At 39.5% G+C, this 16,718-nt stretch overlaps 1 protein-coding gene across 2 annotated transcripts in view; it reads right to left on the bottom strand.

The window, feature by feature from the left end:
- Positions 1-3,492: 3,492 nt before the first annotated feature.
- Positions 3,493-16,718, bottom strand: part of CEP170B (centrosomal protein 170B) — an 87,261-nt gene continuing 74,035 nt past the window's right edge. The window contains exons 15-20 of one of the 2 annotated variants that reach the window (XM_032768807.1): positions 9,808-9,846; positions 8,690-8,833; positions 7,065-7,153; positions 6,226-6,319; positions 4,924-4,975; positions 3,493-4,297 (exon numbers count right to left, since the gene is read on the bottom strand). In XM_032768807.1, the coding sequence (XP_032624698.1) occupies positions 4,062-4,297; positions 4,924-4,975; positions 6,226-6,319; positions 7,065-7,153; positions 8,690-8,833; positions 9,808-9,846 (654 nt within the window). In that variant the 3' untranslated portion in view covers positions 3,493-4,061. The remainder of the gene's footprint in view (positions 4,298-4,923; positions 4,976-6,225; positions 6,320-7,064; positions 7,154-8,689; positions 8,834-9,807; positions 9,847-16,718) is intronic. The other variant, XM_032768808.1, reaches the window with a different exon arrangement.

The following is a 16,718-nucleotide window of genomic DNA, read 5'->3' as shown; positions in this document are numbered from 1 at the left end:
TAGCAATATGATCCTTCATGCCATTATAAGGGGCAGTGTAAGATCAACAGTTTAATTCTCCAAATATTTTCCCATATCATAAAATTAATTCTCAAAAAAATCCAAAAGAAATCAGATTTGTCACATGATAAAAGAATGATTTATTAAAGAAATTTTATGATAAAATTATATAAAATAACAATTTATTTTTAAAGACAGCCACAATATCACCTTGGAACAAAATGTACAGATACTGAATATCATCAAAACAAAATAAATTACCCTCCAAAAAACAAGAGAAAGAAACGGTGGGAGAAATAGGAAATCAAAATTATACACAACATTTCAAGAAGAGAGTGTGGAAAAAAAAAAAGAGACAGTCATTGATCAATTCAAGGTATACAAACGTGTTTCAGTTTTACTCTCATACAGCTTGCATTTGTGTTGCATGCAAATGGAATGATCCAGTGAAGAGTTTAGAACAGCAAAATCGGCAGCATAACAGCAGATAGTCAGATAGGCACAATTCAGCACAGGGCACATCCAAAGTAAACAAGTAATTAACTGGTTTTTTTTGCAAAATCATTACACATATTTGCTGAATTTTAAAAATATCTAGTGTGATCTGCAAAAATGAAGAAAAAACTAGTAGAATCTTGCACTTATATATTTTAAACACTTTTTTCAGTAGGCTGTATGTAAACATTCTGTAAGGTTTTTCTTTATTAAAATATTCAAGGATGACTTAGGCTTTATTCACACTCTCAGCATGAACACAACACAACGGTACTGTAGACATACTTAGGCTCTTGCTCGCAAAGCACTGATGCATTCTCCCAAGAATTTACATTCATTCCATCATCATGAAGTCTCAAGAGTTTAACATTCGAAAACAATCTCAATGAGAGCACAGTTTTCAAGTATAGTAAAAGAACAAGGGCTGGGATTTTCAAAGGCGCCTAAGTACGTTAGCATCCACGTCCCGGAAAGGTTTAATCAGAGCTGGGTTCTTAACTTCCTTGGACTTGTCTGAAAATGCCAGCCTAATTTTTAAAATTTAGATACAACAAATATGAAAACAATTTACTGTATGAATGACTATTGGGTCAGTAGAACACACATCAAGCTCACTGAAAGTTAACCAACTAAAGGTTGACCCAATGCCCATTAAAGTCAAAAGGAATCTTTCCACTGTCTCTAATAACCATTGGATCAGACCCTAAATGCTTGTGATACTCACATCAGAACTGTACAGACTTTTTATTGTTGTCACAGAATACTGCTTATAAGACCAAACCTTGGCTAATGGTTTATAATTATGTGGCTTGCTCTTTGGTTTAATTCTAACAGACAAATGCAGAATGAGGTATAGTTCAGATTAATTAAGTACCTCAAATATATTTGTTACATTTCAGCACCAAAATGATTACATACCAGGACCGCAGTTAAAATAGTCTTGAAAAATTCTCAATAAGAACTTTATGCTGGGAAACAGGTGTTTTTTTAATATCACACTGAATAAATTAATCAAAATGAAACAAAATCAGGTTGTGCTTTTCCCTGCTCCCAGACTAAAACTTTTAGAGATTCATGACTCCAGCTTTATTTCCAATTGTTTCTTAATGGTACCATATTTCTGGGTTTAAGCAACCGGCAATGAAGATATTTGGGTACCAAGAGCAGAGGAACAGCAAAGGGAGAAAATTCATCTCTGATGGGTCACTTCATGAAAGAGAAACTAGTAAGTTTCCAAGTGAAAGTAAATGGAAGTCACATCAAGGATACGGTGTCAAGAAACAAAACCACTAGAGCATAGCCACGAGGATGGGACAATGTAGTAAAAAGTAGAAACAAATAATAAAATCTGACATTGATGAGTAACTCAAACACACACCTGTCTACTGCAAAACTGTAATTAGTGGACTATGTTGCTGAAGCCCTTCAAACTCCCAATGAGTCGGAGTCAGCACCTTGCTGGATCGGACCCTCACTGAGGAGACTTTTGAAAACAAATCATCATGTGTCAAGAGCCATACCACTATTTATGAAATTAACTAAGGACACAGGCAAGTATTCCAAAAGGATACATTGGAACAATCAGACAGTATTAACATAACAGGCAGCCAGAGAACCTTAAAGGCCAAGTTCCTAGTTATTTTGCAAAGAAAATTTTACTCCCATCATCATAGTGTTCATATGAAGTCCAGTATATTCCTCCAAATCTCCACAGGAGTGGACGAGCCATGTTCTCTGTTGGATACATTGGTAGCAAAACTGCACTATTTCCCCCCTCCCCACACACACACGCAAAACCTTGCAGGCTCGCAGGACACACTAGCATGGCAAACCAGCAAACTCCCCCTTTGCGACTGCTCTTGTTGAAATCAATGGAACATTCCCACTTGGTGGCACTTGAAGCAGAATCCTGCCATTTGCTAGTACACTAAACATGGTGTGAGCAGCCCAGTTATTTAATCATAAATATTTGACACTTTAGCAAAATCCTAGGAGAAAAGGTCAATTAACTGACCCAATTATGAAACCAACCCAAGCCCCGCCTCATGAAGTCAGCACATAAAGAGCAATCAAGCTTGGGAAGCTATTTGCATTAGCAAAATTATACACTCTGTGAGTGCGCAGCAGAATTAATTTGCTTACCTCCGTCAGTAAGTGTATTTCCCACAACTCTGCACCTACACTTTCGTTTCCTGATCACCGTTTTTCAGTCAAGAGGAATTCATGCAACAGGGACAGATTCCAGTTTGCACACTGCATGCCTCAAACAGGCTCTCCAAAAAGCCACTCAAATACTTTGTTTAGAATTTGGCAGCTCACTTGACAGATGGTATATAAAAAGCTAATTTCACAGTATACTCTCAATGCTGCTGCAAAATAACCCTTAGCGTTCCTAAGATTATAATGGACCAAAAGAGCCATACCAATGCTGCATTGTAACACCAGCAGCTTCACACTGTTGGGTAGGTTCTCAAGAATACAACAACAGGATGGTGTGTATTCGTGCATAACTGGATACGAAAAATCTCATGACAACACAATCAGTCAAGGCAGAGCCACCCTTAAGCCATTATTTTGAGTGCTGTAGAGTGAATATTAGTTCACAGCCATTGTGTAATTAAGCTTAGTACATGAGCCAATGAAATAGATGTTTTTCTTAGTAATTGGCTGATCACTGACAACTTGCTCTTTAGCTCATTCAGGAGAATTTGCAGCTCAGTATGAAAGATTATTATTATTATATTTTCAAAAAAAGTTTCAGACAGTGATTAAACTGAAATAATGGGAATTTGGCAAGCTCAGCTATCAAAACTGACCTTCTCATTTATATGGCTAATCTACATCTGTATACTTGAAGCTGTGTGCCTTAAGTATGTTCAGAATCTACAACCATATTAGAAATTTTACACCTTCTCAATAGAAAAACAAAGGTTTTGGATTCAAAGCATGATGCACATAGATTCAAAGTGGTTCCTTCCTTCCTTTTTTTTTTTCCCCCCCCCGAACACTGAAAACTATTTTCATACAACCAAAACAGAGTTCCTTATAGAAACCCACTGTACTGCACCATTATACTGCTAGGTATGCAAGCTGATTCCAACAGAACTGTAATGCTTTATTTTTAACATCAGTCCAAAATGTAGCGCCAATCAAAAAAAAAGACCACTTCTTTTTTAAACAGAGCCTTGTTACAACTGAACTACCAGTAACTGAGCATTATAAACAGGCTAATCCCAGAACACTTTAGAGCTTCGGCAGTAGCAAATGGAGGATATGCAAAGCCTGTTTCTTATGGCACATTGGAAGAATTTAAGTGAGTTGTATTGTAAAAATCAGAGTTTGCCTCTATGCTGAATATGTGCTGCTCCACAGTGCTAGTCTTGTTCAAAAGGCATACACAGACTTGCCATTCATCCACACAGCACAGTTTTTTGTGTATTTGTGTGTGTGCGTGTGTAATGTGTTAGCAATCTAAACAACTGCTCCATACGAACTGTTCACAGCCACTCGGACACAAAACTAACGCCACAGTAAATGACAGTATGATAGCAATATAAAATATTGTATCAGATCACGTATTTCTCTCCATCTGGAATGAAATTAGCATCTTGTAGGCTAGAAGATCCACAGTTCGATTTCTGGATGTAATTTCTCATCTGTACTGGTGACAAAATCTCCAACGTGGAGCCAGAATGGTTAGTAGTCCTGACTTTAGTGGTTGTAGACTGTGTAGCAGCAGAGGACGCTTTGTTAGTAGCAACTACATCCAAGTTCCCACTGGGGTCAATGATAGCATTTATAACTGGGGAAGAAGAAGAGAGAGAAAGATGCGTATTAGCAGCACTCAGCGGCATTTCTACAAAGAAACTCTCACCTTCAGAATTCTAGACTACTCTTGTGCCTAGTTAATCACAAACTCCAGGCACTCACCAATAAGACATTTTTACATTTTCTTAACCATTAAAATGAAACAAGGGTCAGGCATTGAGCTCATATTGTTATCTCTATAGCGTGGCACCTTCCATAATGGATTCAAGTCAACATGAACACTTGCTTAAAAGTAGTACGATATTATGGCATGACTTATTGGCTGAATAGGACTGTCAGCCATGTGGGGGTCTGAACAACAGAAGCCTTGGCTTGTCCATCTTGTGGTAAAGTCCTAATTATTGTGAATTAACCATTTCCACAGCAATAACTTCAGCATTTCAGAAGTCAGTAACTTTCTTATTTTTGCAACACAAGAAAAATCCATCACGTATATGTCTTCTGTTTGTATATATTGAGAAGCAATGCATGCATAAAATGAATGAGTGCTTTATGTTTACAAAGTTTAAATTGACAAACAACAAGTTACAATGGTACTTTATTTTGTACTAGTCATCCACATTTAGGAGAGAAATTGAGAACATTTTAAAAATTACTGACCTTCCAGCTGTTTCTGAACTCTTCGTAGCTCCTTTAGGATAGAGCTGATTTCCTAGAAACAAATACATCCGAAAGATCAGTTAACTAACCAACCAACCAAACGTTCAGCTACTTTAGGAATCAAGCCTACACAGAATACCTAGAATAAAATCCGATGAAGTGGGCCGAAGCCCACGAAAGCTTGTACTAAAATAAATCTGTTAGTCTCTAAGGTGCCAGAAGTTCTCCTGTTCTTTTTGCGGATACAGACGGCTACTCTGAAACCTGATAGAATACCTTGTTATTCTACCTTTTTCTGATTAGGTAAATTTATATTTAGTTCTGAATTTTCTCAAGCTACTGTGTTATTGAGCATCAAAATAACATGCTTATCTGGGGAAACACCTGTGGGACTTGGTTTGCCATATCTGAAAAAGCACTACCAAGCCACTCAGTAAAAATGTGCATTGGACTAGACTTTTTATTTGAGACTCTAGCTGTCGGACAGACATTATGGCCCAATAATGCAAAGGGGTCTGCGAGCCCCCGAATCCTGCAAAGACTTATGCACATCCTTAGCTTTAAACATGAGTGGTTTCACTGAGCCCAATAACTAAGCATGTTCTTAGATCTTTGCATTGCTCCCAAGGGAGTCCTATTAATGAAAACAGAAGTCTGTGCAGGAGTACAGAGAACGTAGACTGGGGCACCAAAATTTCTACCATTCTCTTGTGTAACCGTGGTAAATGAAGAGAACACGATGGTGAAAACGCCTATGCCCCATCTACACTCGTGCTGTCATCAATGCAGCTGCGCTGGTGGGGCACACTGAGAAGAGTGGTAATTATACAAGAATCTGTGTTTATGCCTCCCTTAGCAAGACTGGGTCCCTGAAGACTAATAAAGGGGAGACATAGGTGAAGTTGACATTAAAATAACAGTATGAGACTATCTAATAGCCATACCGTAAAACAGAAGGAGGAGGAAGTTCAATAGATACATTTGGAATAATAAACATTTAGGAAATAGGTTTGGTTGGTTCTGAAGCTCACTGTTTTGGTTTCTTAAAAAAAAGATTTACTTACAGCGGAAAATTCTTTTACAGTGACTATGTGTCACTTTTATATTTACACTCAAAGTTGAGGCTGCGACTTTCACAAGAGTCTAAAGAAGTTAAGCAACCAAATCCCATTAAAATTCATTGCCAGCTGGGCATCTAACTGCTCTGAAAGCCTCAGCCTAAGTCCATAAATTGTTAGGCAAAGACTTGTCTTAAGAAATAAGCAAGATGCCAAGAAGCCCGCTTACGCACAAACACCTTACCTTGTTTGAGGTCTTTAAGATTGGCACTTCGTTTTCCGAGTTAATTTTGGCCTCCATCTCCTCCCAGGTCCTCTCGGTGTTCTGAAACACAATTCTGAAGCACACAAGATTGGACCTTTTACAAAATGTCCACCAAAAATATATCCTTTACATTTGTTTACATGTACAATTGACACAAAACATAGCAACAATGGGGTTCTATAGATCAGTGATGAGATAAAGGGCTTTTCATCTCCACTTTCAATCTAGCTCTCAAGCAACCAAAAGTCATTTCCCACCTGCTGCCTGTCCTAAGGCCTAGGAGCTGACAATCTTGTTCCAAGAGGGCATCACAACAAATACCATCACAATCTGCATACGCGCTGGGACTTTTGGAATGCGGGGGTCCATGGACTGAACGGAATAGAGAATGGGCTCCCCGTCTTCTCATAGGTGAGACTCCTCCAGGGAAGGCTAAGATGCATCAGGAAGGCAGGATAGAATAGGCATGTACTCTGAGTTGCAGTCATTTGGACACTGTCCTCCATAACAAAGTTAGTTGTGTCATATACAGTGAACTTTACATTTTTACGCAAACATCGTGACATTGTGTTACGAAGCTGGGTCAAGGCTTCCGTTATCTAGGGACAGACTATGCTACAGGACAAGCCTCTGAAGCAGAAGGAAGTAAAAACCTTTTTCTACTTTTGCAGCCTGTGCTCTTCCCCTTCTGTGTACAGGCAACCACAGTTTCCAGGGATGAAAATCCAGTACCTTTTATAAGTAATAAATTAATCATGCCCTTCCTTGGAACAATTCAATGGGCAAAAGAACATTCCAGAACGGAGCTAAATGCTTACTTCATTTTTTCAGCCAGGTTTTCTGTATTTTCACGGATCGCATGGGATAACTGAGACACTGGGTTTAACATCAGGTTGTCAAAGATGACCTAAAATGTAACAGATCAGATCATATTGAAAATGTGCCCTCAGAGCTACCATTTTTATACTATATTGGTTGTGTCAAAAGAGTTTATTTCTTCAACTGGAGATGGTAGCATTTCAATTGAGGCTTCCTGAATCTGGATCATGTTTAAAACTCAACAGAAGATGAGCGAAAAAGCAGCTTTATTGCAGTACTTCACTGAGGGGATTAGCACTAATCTGTTAAGATTTTATTTTAAAGAGTAAAGGAAGAGAGAGGCCAGCAGAATTGTTTTCAGTTATAAAACTGTTCAAGCATTTTTTTTTAAAACCAATCACTGAACTTCTCCCATGGTTTTAAAGCCCAAAACAGAATACCCCCATTGCAAATGTTCAATGTGTTTTCATATTGTAGCTCAAAACCAGGTTACTTTCACAGTGTTAGTCTTGGAAAAGCAATGTTACAACCTGCTGTGAAAAAACAATACACCCAAGTCTCTACCATATAGTATTCATGGCCTTTTGAATGAAAGCTTTACATTCTCATTGCAATCAGCTTAACCCACCTCATAAAAAACTCACAGCACGCCAGTCAGTATCCTATACGTCAGAGACTCCCAAGCCTTCTGGGGGCAATCTTTCCAGTTTACCTGGCAAAGACCTCAATTGGAATAGCCAGTAAACATCATGTCTTACTGTATTGCTATCCTAAAATGGAGCATTTGTAGGGATAGAATCTAGAGCTTCTCATGCTTTACTGAGGGTTAGGGTGAATACAATGTGTAGGTCATGGCGGGACACCCAACCCCAGTGCAGCAGCTCATTAGTAAGGTCTAGCTTCTGCCATGCCTGAATATTATCTTGTTCTATGAGTGGTCTTACTGGCTATGTACCAGCTGCAAAAACATGAAGTACAAATACTGACTGGAGGGCCAAGATTTTCAGAAGTGACTAGCGATTGTGGGTGCTGAACTTGACGCACTTTTCAAAAAAGGTCCAATTTTCAGACAGTGCTGAAAATAAGGCCTTTCTAAGAAGTTTCAGATTGGGCACTCAAAAAGCGTGGCACTTACAATCACTAAAAAGAAACAAAGAGTCCTGTGGCACCTTAAAGACTAACAGATGTATTGGAGCATAAGCTTTCATGGGTTCATCAGACGCAGGTATTCACCCACGAAAGCTCACGCTCCAAAACGTCTGTTAGTCTATAAGGTGCCACAGGATTCTCTGCTGCTTTTATAGATCCAGACTAACACGGCTACCCCTCTGATACAATCACTAGTGACCTCTGAAAATCTTGTTCCATAGCTTCCTGGTTCCTTTTAGCAGAATTCCCAGGTTTCTATTAGTGTTTTACATCAAAAAGAAAACTCTACCCAGCATCCAGTATAAAGGTTTTTCTAAACAGGTATTTCTATAGTTACAAAGTCAAGGACTCCTGAGCATTGGAGTTCTTTGAATTCCCTCAGCTAGCTAGCTAGCTAGTTAGGAAGTATAACTATATGGGTTGCAACTTATAGTATTATATACAAGCTTATAAAGTACAGGAGAAAAAAACCTGCCTCCTCTCGGTTTCTTGCCCTCGTTTTTCTCGAGAGATCCTCTTCTCTATTGTCGTTCATATTTTGATCAAAATCCTTGAATCCTGTTGACCCGGGAGGCACCTTCTGGTAGTTCAGACTTGCTTCTGGAATGTGCTGCACCAACTTAAAAATAATAAGCAATGAGTCAGTTGCAATTATCTGTGGTGCAGATTAAAAAAAAAAAAAAAATACATAGCGGGCAAACGGGCCCGTTTCCGAAGGATTACAGATTTCGAGGCAAGCCCAAGAAGAGTGCTCCATAGTTCAGGTCCTAACCAAGCAGGAATGAGTTCTGAAACAAATCATTTGGGCCTCAATCCTGCAAATTTTTATATATTGAGGCTGTCCCATGAAACTCAATGTAACTACTCCTGTGCACGTTTGCAACACTGGTACCACAGCAAGTACTTACAACTTAAATCCCTGCCTAATATGAATTCATGGTTGAATTCACAAGAAAAATGATTGTTTCCAGATAAGACCTGCTCACACATGTGCATTTTATGTTTTAATACAGCGGTCGGCAACCTCTGGCACATGGCTCGCCAGGGTAAGCACCCTAGCGGGCTGGGTCAGTTTGTTTACCTCCCACATCAGCAGGTTCGGCCGACTGCGCTCCCACTGACCGCGGCTTACTGTCCCAGGACAATAGGGGCGTCGGGAAGCAGTGCAGGCCGAGAGATGTGCTGGCCATGGCTTCTCACCACCCCCACTGGCCTGGAACAGCGAACCGCAGCCAGCAGGAGCCGCAATCGGCCAAACCTGCCGATGCGGCAGGTAAAAAAACTGACCCGGCCCACCAGGGTGCTTACCCTGGCAAGCCACGTGCCAGAGGTTGCCGACCCCTGTTTTAATCTATCAAAATCTGAAAAATTAATACAATCTTAAAGTGACGTTAAAATTAAGCAAAGCCAATCTCAATACACGGAAAAGATGAAAAAGCAATTAAAACATGTAAATAATACTAGAAAGGATAAACACAATAAGCAAGACAACTAGATTAAAACTGATAACACCCATTAGACAAAACATAGGAGGATGTAAGGAAAACAACGTTAAAGAGAGAGAGATACAAAATAATGGGATGAAAAGTGCACCTGAGATGGATATGCCGGTCGTAAAGATGTACGAGCAATCTGTGTTAAAACAGAAACAAATGAGATAAAGAGATCAATGCCGACCACATGACTCGGACAGTAGTTATCTAAGGAAGATAAACCATAATGGGTGGCATTCTAAAAAAAGGTCATTCCAGAGAACATTAAAAACACTAACATACTTCCATGGGAAATTCCCAAACATGGACATGCATAGTGGCATCTTGAGAATTTGCTCACACACCAATTCCTCAGAGATGATCTGTGGCAATTCCTTGATTACATTGAAAAGAAACAAACTGCAGTAATATGGACTATCTTTAATGAAATCAGACAAGCTATGCAACAGAGATTGTGGAACTGTGAAGAAAGTGCAGTGGGCTTTTGGTGGATAGCACACAACTCTCATAAGCAAAATGAAGAGAAACTGAGGATCCTGGGGCAAGGGTTGTATACTCAAGCATCGCACAACAGAGAATGAGTTATAAACAGTAAGAAAGCAAGAGACACTGGGTTAAATACATACAGCATCCAAAATGTTCATTTACGGTGGATTATATCCACAATTCTGCCCTCTATTGTTCATTTTTTAAAATATTCTTTCAGAACCTTGGAAATGCTTTTAGTGCATTATGCTGGGAGTGGTGGTGGAAGATTCACTAAAAATCAATGGTGACAAATGAGACATTCCTACTACGGTGTACATCCAATATTTAGGGACTTATAACCTGTGAAATACTGTCTCATGATAAACTGGCTTATACTTATTAACAATTCTATCATATCCGCAAGTATTGGCCCATATCATTCTTAATATCTTACACACATCATAACAATACTGAAGGAGACAAACGTTTTTCACATATCATTAGACTTTATTTATTTATTTATTTATTTTAAGAAACAAACCTAAATTTTCAAAAGTTACTAGTGATTCACCATGCCTCGCTGGAGACACCTTAAACTGGCCTGATTTTCCGAGGGTGGGTGCTCAGCACATCTGAATACTAGACCCTTTAAAAGACACTCTCAGGTTGGGCATTCAGTAACCGAGGAACTCAAAATCACAAGTCACTTCTGAAAATGCAAGCCATGTAAACTCACAGTAGTGCGCCAGCCTGCCCTTCAGGGAACTATACAATCCATACACTATACAACATGGGGGCCACTACAATCCTCACTAAATGTGCACTTGGAAACTTGAAAAACATCCTGGGTTTACTCCAAGCCAATCCAGTACTGGTAGAGGACAAAATATCAGGATTAAAGCACAAACATGCAGTTTTATGGCCCCATTTTTATCTTCTAAAAGGGCACAGCTAATTTTAAATTTTTAATCGATTGTGGTAATAAAAGACATTAAAAAAAATCAATTTGCCTAAGGCTCCAAACTGTTGTGCCAAGTATGAGTCCAGAGTGAATATTTATAGTCATTTTTATAAACCCCTGAAAACAGCAGCATAGACTGAAAACACTGACATTGAATTACAGTGAGGTACTTCTAGCTGGAGCAATCTGAATAGTATTTTGTATTCTAAAATATTTTTTTCCTCTACCGAACTCCAGGTTAGTCCCCACTGACCAAGCTTTAAAAACTTCATAGAAGTTGCTACTACTTTTCCTACTGTTCCTGAGGGGCCAAGAAGAAGCTGAGCCCCTGAATTCTTCCCTTCTTAGAAAAGGAATGGAACCTCAGCAATGGAAAACCAGGGCACTGGATTAGTGGTGTACTATGTTTTATATACACACCCTTAGTATAAGCCAGACAGGTCAAGTGCAACAAACTGCTTTGCTAATTCACACGAGTGCTCTACCTGTGTCCAGTGACCATTTATCAAACAGCCTTCTATTGAACCTAGTACAATTACAGTAGTTTGCTTATCAAACAGTGTCTGCTCCCCCACTCTGTGCCCTCACATATGCAAATTTAATATTGTCATCATTAGTCTTCCCACACCATCAGGGGCACAAGGCAGAAGTCTAATGGAGCCAATCATCCCTATTCTGGGCTTGTTTCTCTAGATCTTCTATATTCAGATGCAATGACAACGCTTCAGGCATTACTGTGCGATGGAGTGTATCTCTAGGTAGACCTCCCCATCTCTTGCCCTCGGGTTACCAAGTAAATGCTCATTTGGGTAGCCTATTATCAGACATCCTTAAAAGTCAGTTCCGTCTCTTCTTCCATACTCCTTGCATTGTTGTAGGTAATTGTGCCCATTTTAGGACCTCTTCATTACTTCTTCTATAAATCCAGCTTACTTGGAATATTCTGCAGACCCTCCTGCACTGAAAGCAGTTCAATTTGTGTTGAATGGACTTCTTATTTTCCCAAAGCTCTGTTCCATATAGGATGACACTTAGGACATTTAGTATAAAGCTGTTTCATAAATGCCCACTGATTAACATTACTTTGCATCCCTCTCTCATGATCTTTGACCATCTCTTATTTGTCTTCCCTGCATTAATCTACAATAATCATTTTAGCCTGGATTTAGCACATAAAGTCACTTCAGTGCCTCTGTCTCTGTAGGTACATCGCTATTGATTTTAATCCAGTGTTGTACAGATTTTATGCACTTTTATCAATTCCCATATCAGTGCATATTTAGTGCCATTAATAACACCGTACAAGGATGTGAGCTCAGCATCTCAAGCCATTCATCACTAAAGGCTTGACCTAACTCTCAGTGAAGTCATTAGAAAATCCCATTGATTTATCCTATTTCCCACTATTGTTAACATCAGTGTGGCTCCACCAGTGTTAGTTATGTTAGGCACCCTAATACAAATGGTACACCAGCTTCTGAGCCATTCTGTACCATCTAACTGTGTCTGAAGCAAATCTAATCAACATGACTCTTAAAATGGTGTCAGCCATTGCTGGCCACACACACTGAGACTAATAGAGCTGGATGAAAGGCAGGAACATGAAAGATGATGATTAGGGCTGTTGATTAATTTCAGTTAACTCACGCAATTAACTCAAAAAAAATTAAACGTGATTAAAAAAATTCATCATGCTTAATCACACTGTTAAACACAGAATAGCAATTGAAATGTATAAAATATTTTTGCATGTTTTTCTACATTTTCAAATATATTGATTTCGATTACAACACAGAATACAAAGCGTACAGTGCTCACTTTGTATTAATTTTTATTACAAATATTTGCACTGTAAAAATGATAAACAAAAGAAAGTATTTTTCACTTTACCTCATACAAGTACTGTAGTGTAGTCTCTTTGTTGTGAAAGGGTAACAAAAAAAATTCAAGTGTTACATAACTGCACTCAAAAACAAAACAACGTAAAACTTAAGAGCATACAAACTTTAGAGCAAACAAGTCCACTCAGTCCAAGCTTGTTTACATTAACGAGAGATAATGCTGCCTGCTTCTTATTTACAATGTCACCTGAACACGAGAACAGGCATTTGCATGGCACTTTTGTAGCCAATGGTGCAAGATATTTATGTGCCAGACATACTAAACATTCATAAGCCCCTTCATTCTTTGGCCACCCCATTCCAAAGGACATGCTTCCATGCTAACGATGTGTGTTAAAAAAATAATGTGTTAATTACATTTGTGACTGAACTCCTTGGGGTGAGAATTGTATGTCTCCTGTTCCGTTTTTCCCACATTCTGCCAAATATTTCATGTTATAGCAGTCTCGGATGATTACTCAGCAAATGTTCGTTTTAAGAACACTTTCACAGCATATTTGACAAAATGCAAAGAAGGTACCAATGTGAGATTTCTAAAAATAGCTACAGCACTGGACCCAAGGTTTAAGAATCTAAAGTGCCATCCAAAATCTGAGAGGGACGAGGCATGGAGCATGCTTTCAGAAGTCTTAAAAGAGCAACACTCCGATGTGGAAACTACAGAACCTGAACCACCAAAAAAGAAAATCAACCTTCTGCTGCTGGCATCTGACTCAGATGATGAAAATGAACATGCACTGGTCCTCACTGCTTTGAATCATTATGGAGCAGAACCTGTCATCAGCATGGACACGTGTCCCCTGGAATGGTGGTTGAAGCATGAAGGGACACATGAATCTTTAGCATATTTGGCACATAAATATCTTGGGACACCGGCTACAACAGTGCCATGCAAACACCTGTTCTCACTTTCAGGTGACGTAAACAAAAAGCGAGCAGCATTATCTCCTGCAAATTGTAACCAAACTTGTTTGTCTGAGTGATTGGTTGAACAAGAAGTAGGACTGAGTGGACTTGTAGACTCTAAAGTTTCACTTCATTTTATTTCTGAATGCAGTTATTTTTTGTACATAATTCTATATTTGTAAGTTCAACTTTCATGATAAAGAGATTGCACTACAGTACTTGTATTAGGTGAACTGAAAAATACTATTTCTTTTGTTTTTTACAATGCAAGTATTTGTAATAAATATATAAAGTGAGCACTGTACACTTTGTATTCTGTGTTGTAATTGAAATCAACATATTTGAAAATGTAGAAAATATCTAAAATATGTGAATAAATGGTATTCTATTATTGTTTAACAGCGCAATTAATTGCATGATTAATCGTGATTAATTTTTTTAATCGCTTGACAGCCCTACTTGAGATATATCCAAAACTTAAGACTTGGTATTATTTGGGGATTAAACTATCTAGATATCTATGGAAAAGTAATATAGCAAATCATAAAATGTCTAGTAAGATCTTAGAATGTACTGGGGACAACTTCTGGTTTTGGAAGTCTAAGGAAGTAACCAGGGAGACAGACATTTTAGCCCTGATTTTGACCAACAGAGAGGAATTGGTTGCAAATGTGAAGAATGACGGCAATCTAGGTCAAAGATTGATAGATTTAATGATTCTAAGGAAAGGAAGCAGTAAGAGCTTCAGAAGAAGGACAACAGACATCAAAAGAAAGCAGACTTTAACAAACTCAAAGAATTGGTAGGTAAGGTCCCATGGGAAGAAAATCTAAAGGAAACAGAGATTAAAAGAGCTGGCAGTTTCTCAAAGAGACAATATTAAAAGCACAACAGCAAACTATCTGCAGCAAAGGCGATTTAGATTAGACATTAAGAAACACTTTCTAACTATAAAGATAATTAAGCCCTAGAAAAGGCTTTCAAGGGATGTTGTGGAATCCCCATCACTGGGATTTTTAATAACAGGTTAGATAAAACACCTGTCAGGGATGGTCTAGGTTTACTCAGCTCTGCATTAGCGCAAGAGGTTGGACTAGGTGACCCCTTGAGGTCCCTTCCAGCCCTACATTTTTATGATTCTATGTTTTGCAAAAAAAAAAACAAACTGTCCTCTTTTTTTCATTGGGAAACGTTTCAGCCTGTTCTACTTGCACTGTTGCTGACAGTGGTGGAGATTAAATGGCATTAGCAATAGTGGGATGTTTTGGAAAAGATTTTTAATGTAGAGAAGGCTCCAGAGTTCAATACTCCATCTTCTTCCAATCACTTCTTAAGGCCCTCCTGGGCCCGTAAAATCTTCTAATTGAACTCACAGTACAGTTCCAAAACCATGACTAAAAACCTTGGGTTTAAGAAGACGCCTGCTAAGCACAGTTGTTCAGACACTTTGCTTCTAGGTCAGTGGTCCTCAAACTTTTCCAGGTCATGCCCTCCCTTATCCCTATTTGTACCATCCTTGCTCTCCCCTCGAAGGTGAGGCTGGGAGCAGGGCCCTGGATCCTGGGGAGGTGGGGGAGACACGGACAGGGGTAAGCGTGGTGAGGCTGGGGCCATAGCTAGGGCCAAGTCTGGGGCCAGGAAGGGAGCCAAGGCCAGGAGCCAAGGCTGGGAGTGGGGCCGGGGCCAGGTGCGGAACTGCAGCTGGGCCACAGTCGTGAGCCAAGGCTGGGGGCGGAGCCATGGCCATAGCTAGGGGCGGGGCCAGAACAGAGCTAGGAGTACAGCAGGGCTGGATGGTGCTCCCTCCCGCAGACCCTGCTGTGCCCCCTCTGAATGTCCCTCTGTGCCTTCTGAGAGGGGTGTACCTCACAGTTTGGGGACATAAGAATGGCTCTACTGGGTCAGACCAAAGGTTCATCAAGCCTAGTATCCTGTCTTCCAACAGTGGCCAGTGCCAGGTTCCCCAGAGGGAATGAACAGAACAAGTAATCATCAAGTGATCTATCCCATCCCCCATTCCCAGCTTCTGGCAAACAGAGGCTAGGGACACCATTCCTGCCCATCCTGGCTAATAGCCGTTGATGGACTTATCCTCCATGAATTTATCTAGTTCTTTTTTGAACCCTGTTATGGTCCTAGCCTTCACAACATCCTCTGGCAAGGAGTTCCACAGGTTTTGTGTTGTGTGAAGAAATACTTCCTTTTATTTGTTTTAAACCTGTTACCGATTAATTTCATTTGGTGACCCCTAGTTCTTGTGTTATGAGAAGTAGTAAACAACACTTCCTTATCTACTTTCTCTACACCAGTCATGATTTTATAGACCTCAATCATATTCTTCCTTAGCTATGTCTTTTCCAACCTGAAAAGTCCCAGTCTTATTAATCTCTCCTCGTACGCAAGCCGTTCCATACTTGTAATCATTTTTGTTGCTCTTTTCTGAACCTTTTCCAATTCCAAAATATCTTTTTGAGATGGGGCGACCACATCTGTACACAGTGTTCAAGGTATGGGTGTACCATGGATTTATATAGAAGCAGCATGATGTTTTCTGTCCTGTTATCTATCCCTTTCTTAATTATTCTCAGCACTCTGTTCGCTTTTTTGATTGCCGCTGCACTGCACTGCACATTGAGTGGATGTTTCAGAGAACTATCCACAATGACTCCAAGATCTCTTTCTTGAGTGGTAACAGCTAATTTAGACCCCATCATTTTATATGTATAGTTGGGATTATGTTTTCCAATGTGCATTACTTTCCATTTTATCAACACT

Source organism: Chelonoidis abingdonii, chromosome 4, assembly GCF_003597395.2.
Source record: "Chelonoidis abingdonii isolate Lonesome George chromosome 4, CheloAbing_2.0, whole genome shotgun sequence".
Classification (NCBI taxonomy): domain Eukaryota; kingdom Metazoa; phylum Chordata; order Testudines; family Testudinidae; genus Chelonoidis; species Chelonoidis abingdonii.
Note: the sequence above shows the minus strand (reverse complement) of the source record. Positions and strands in the feature narration are given on the sequence as shown.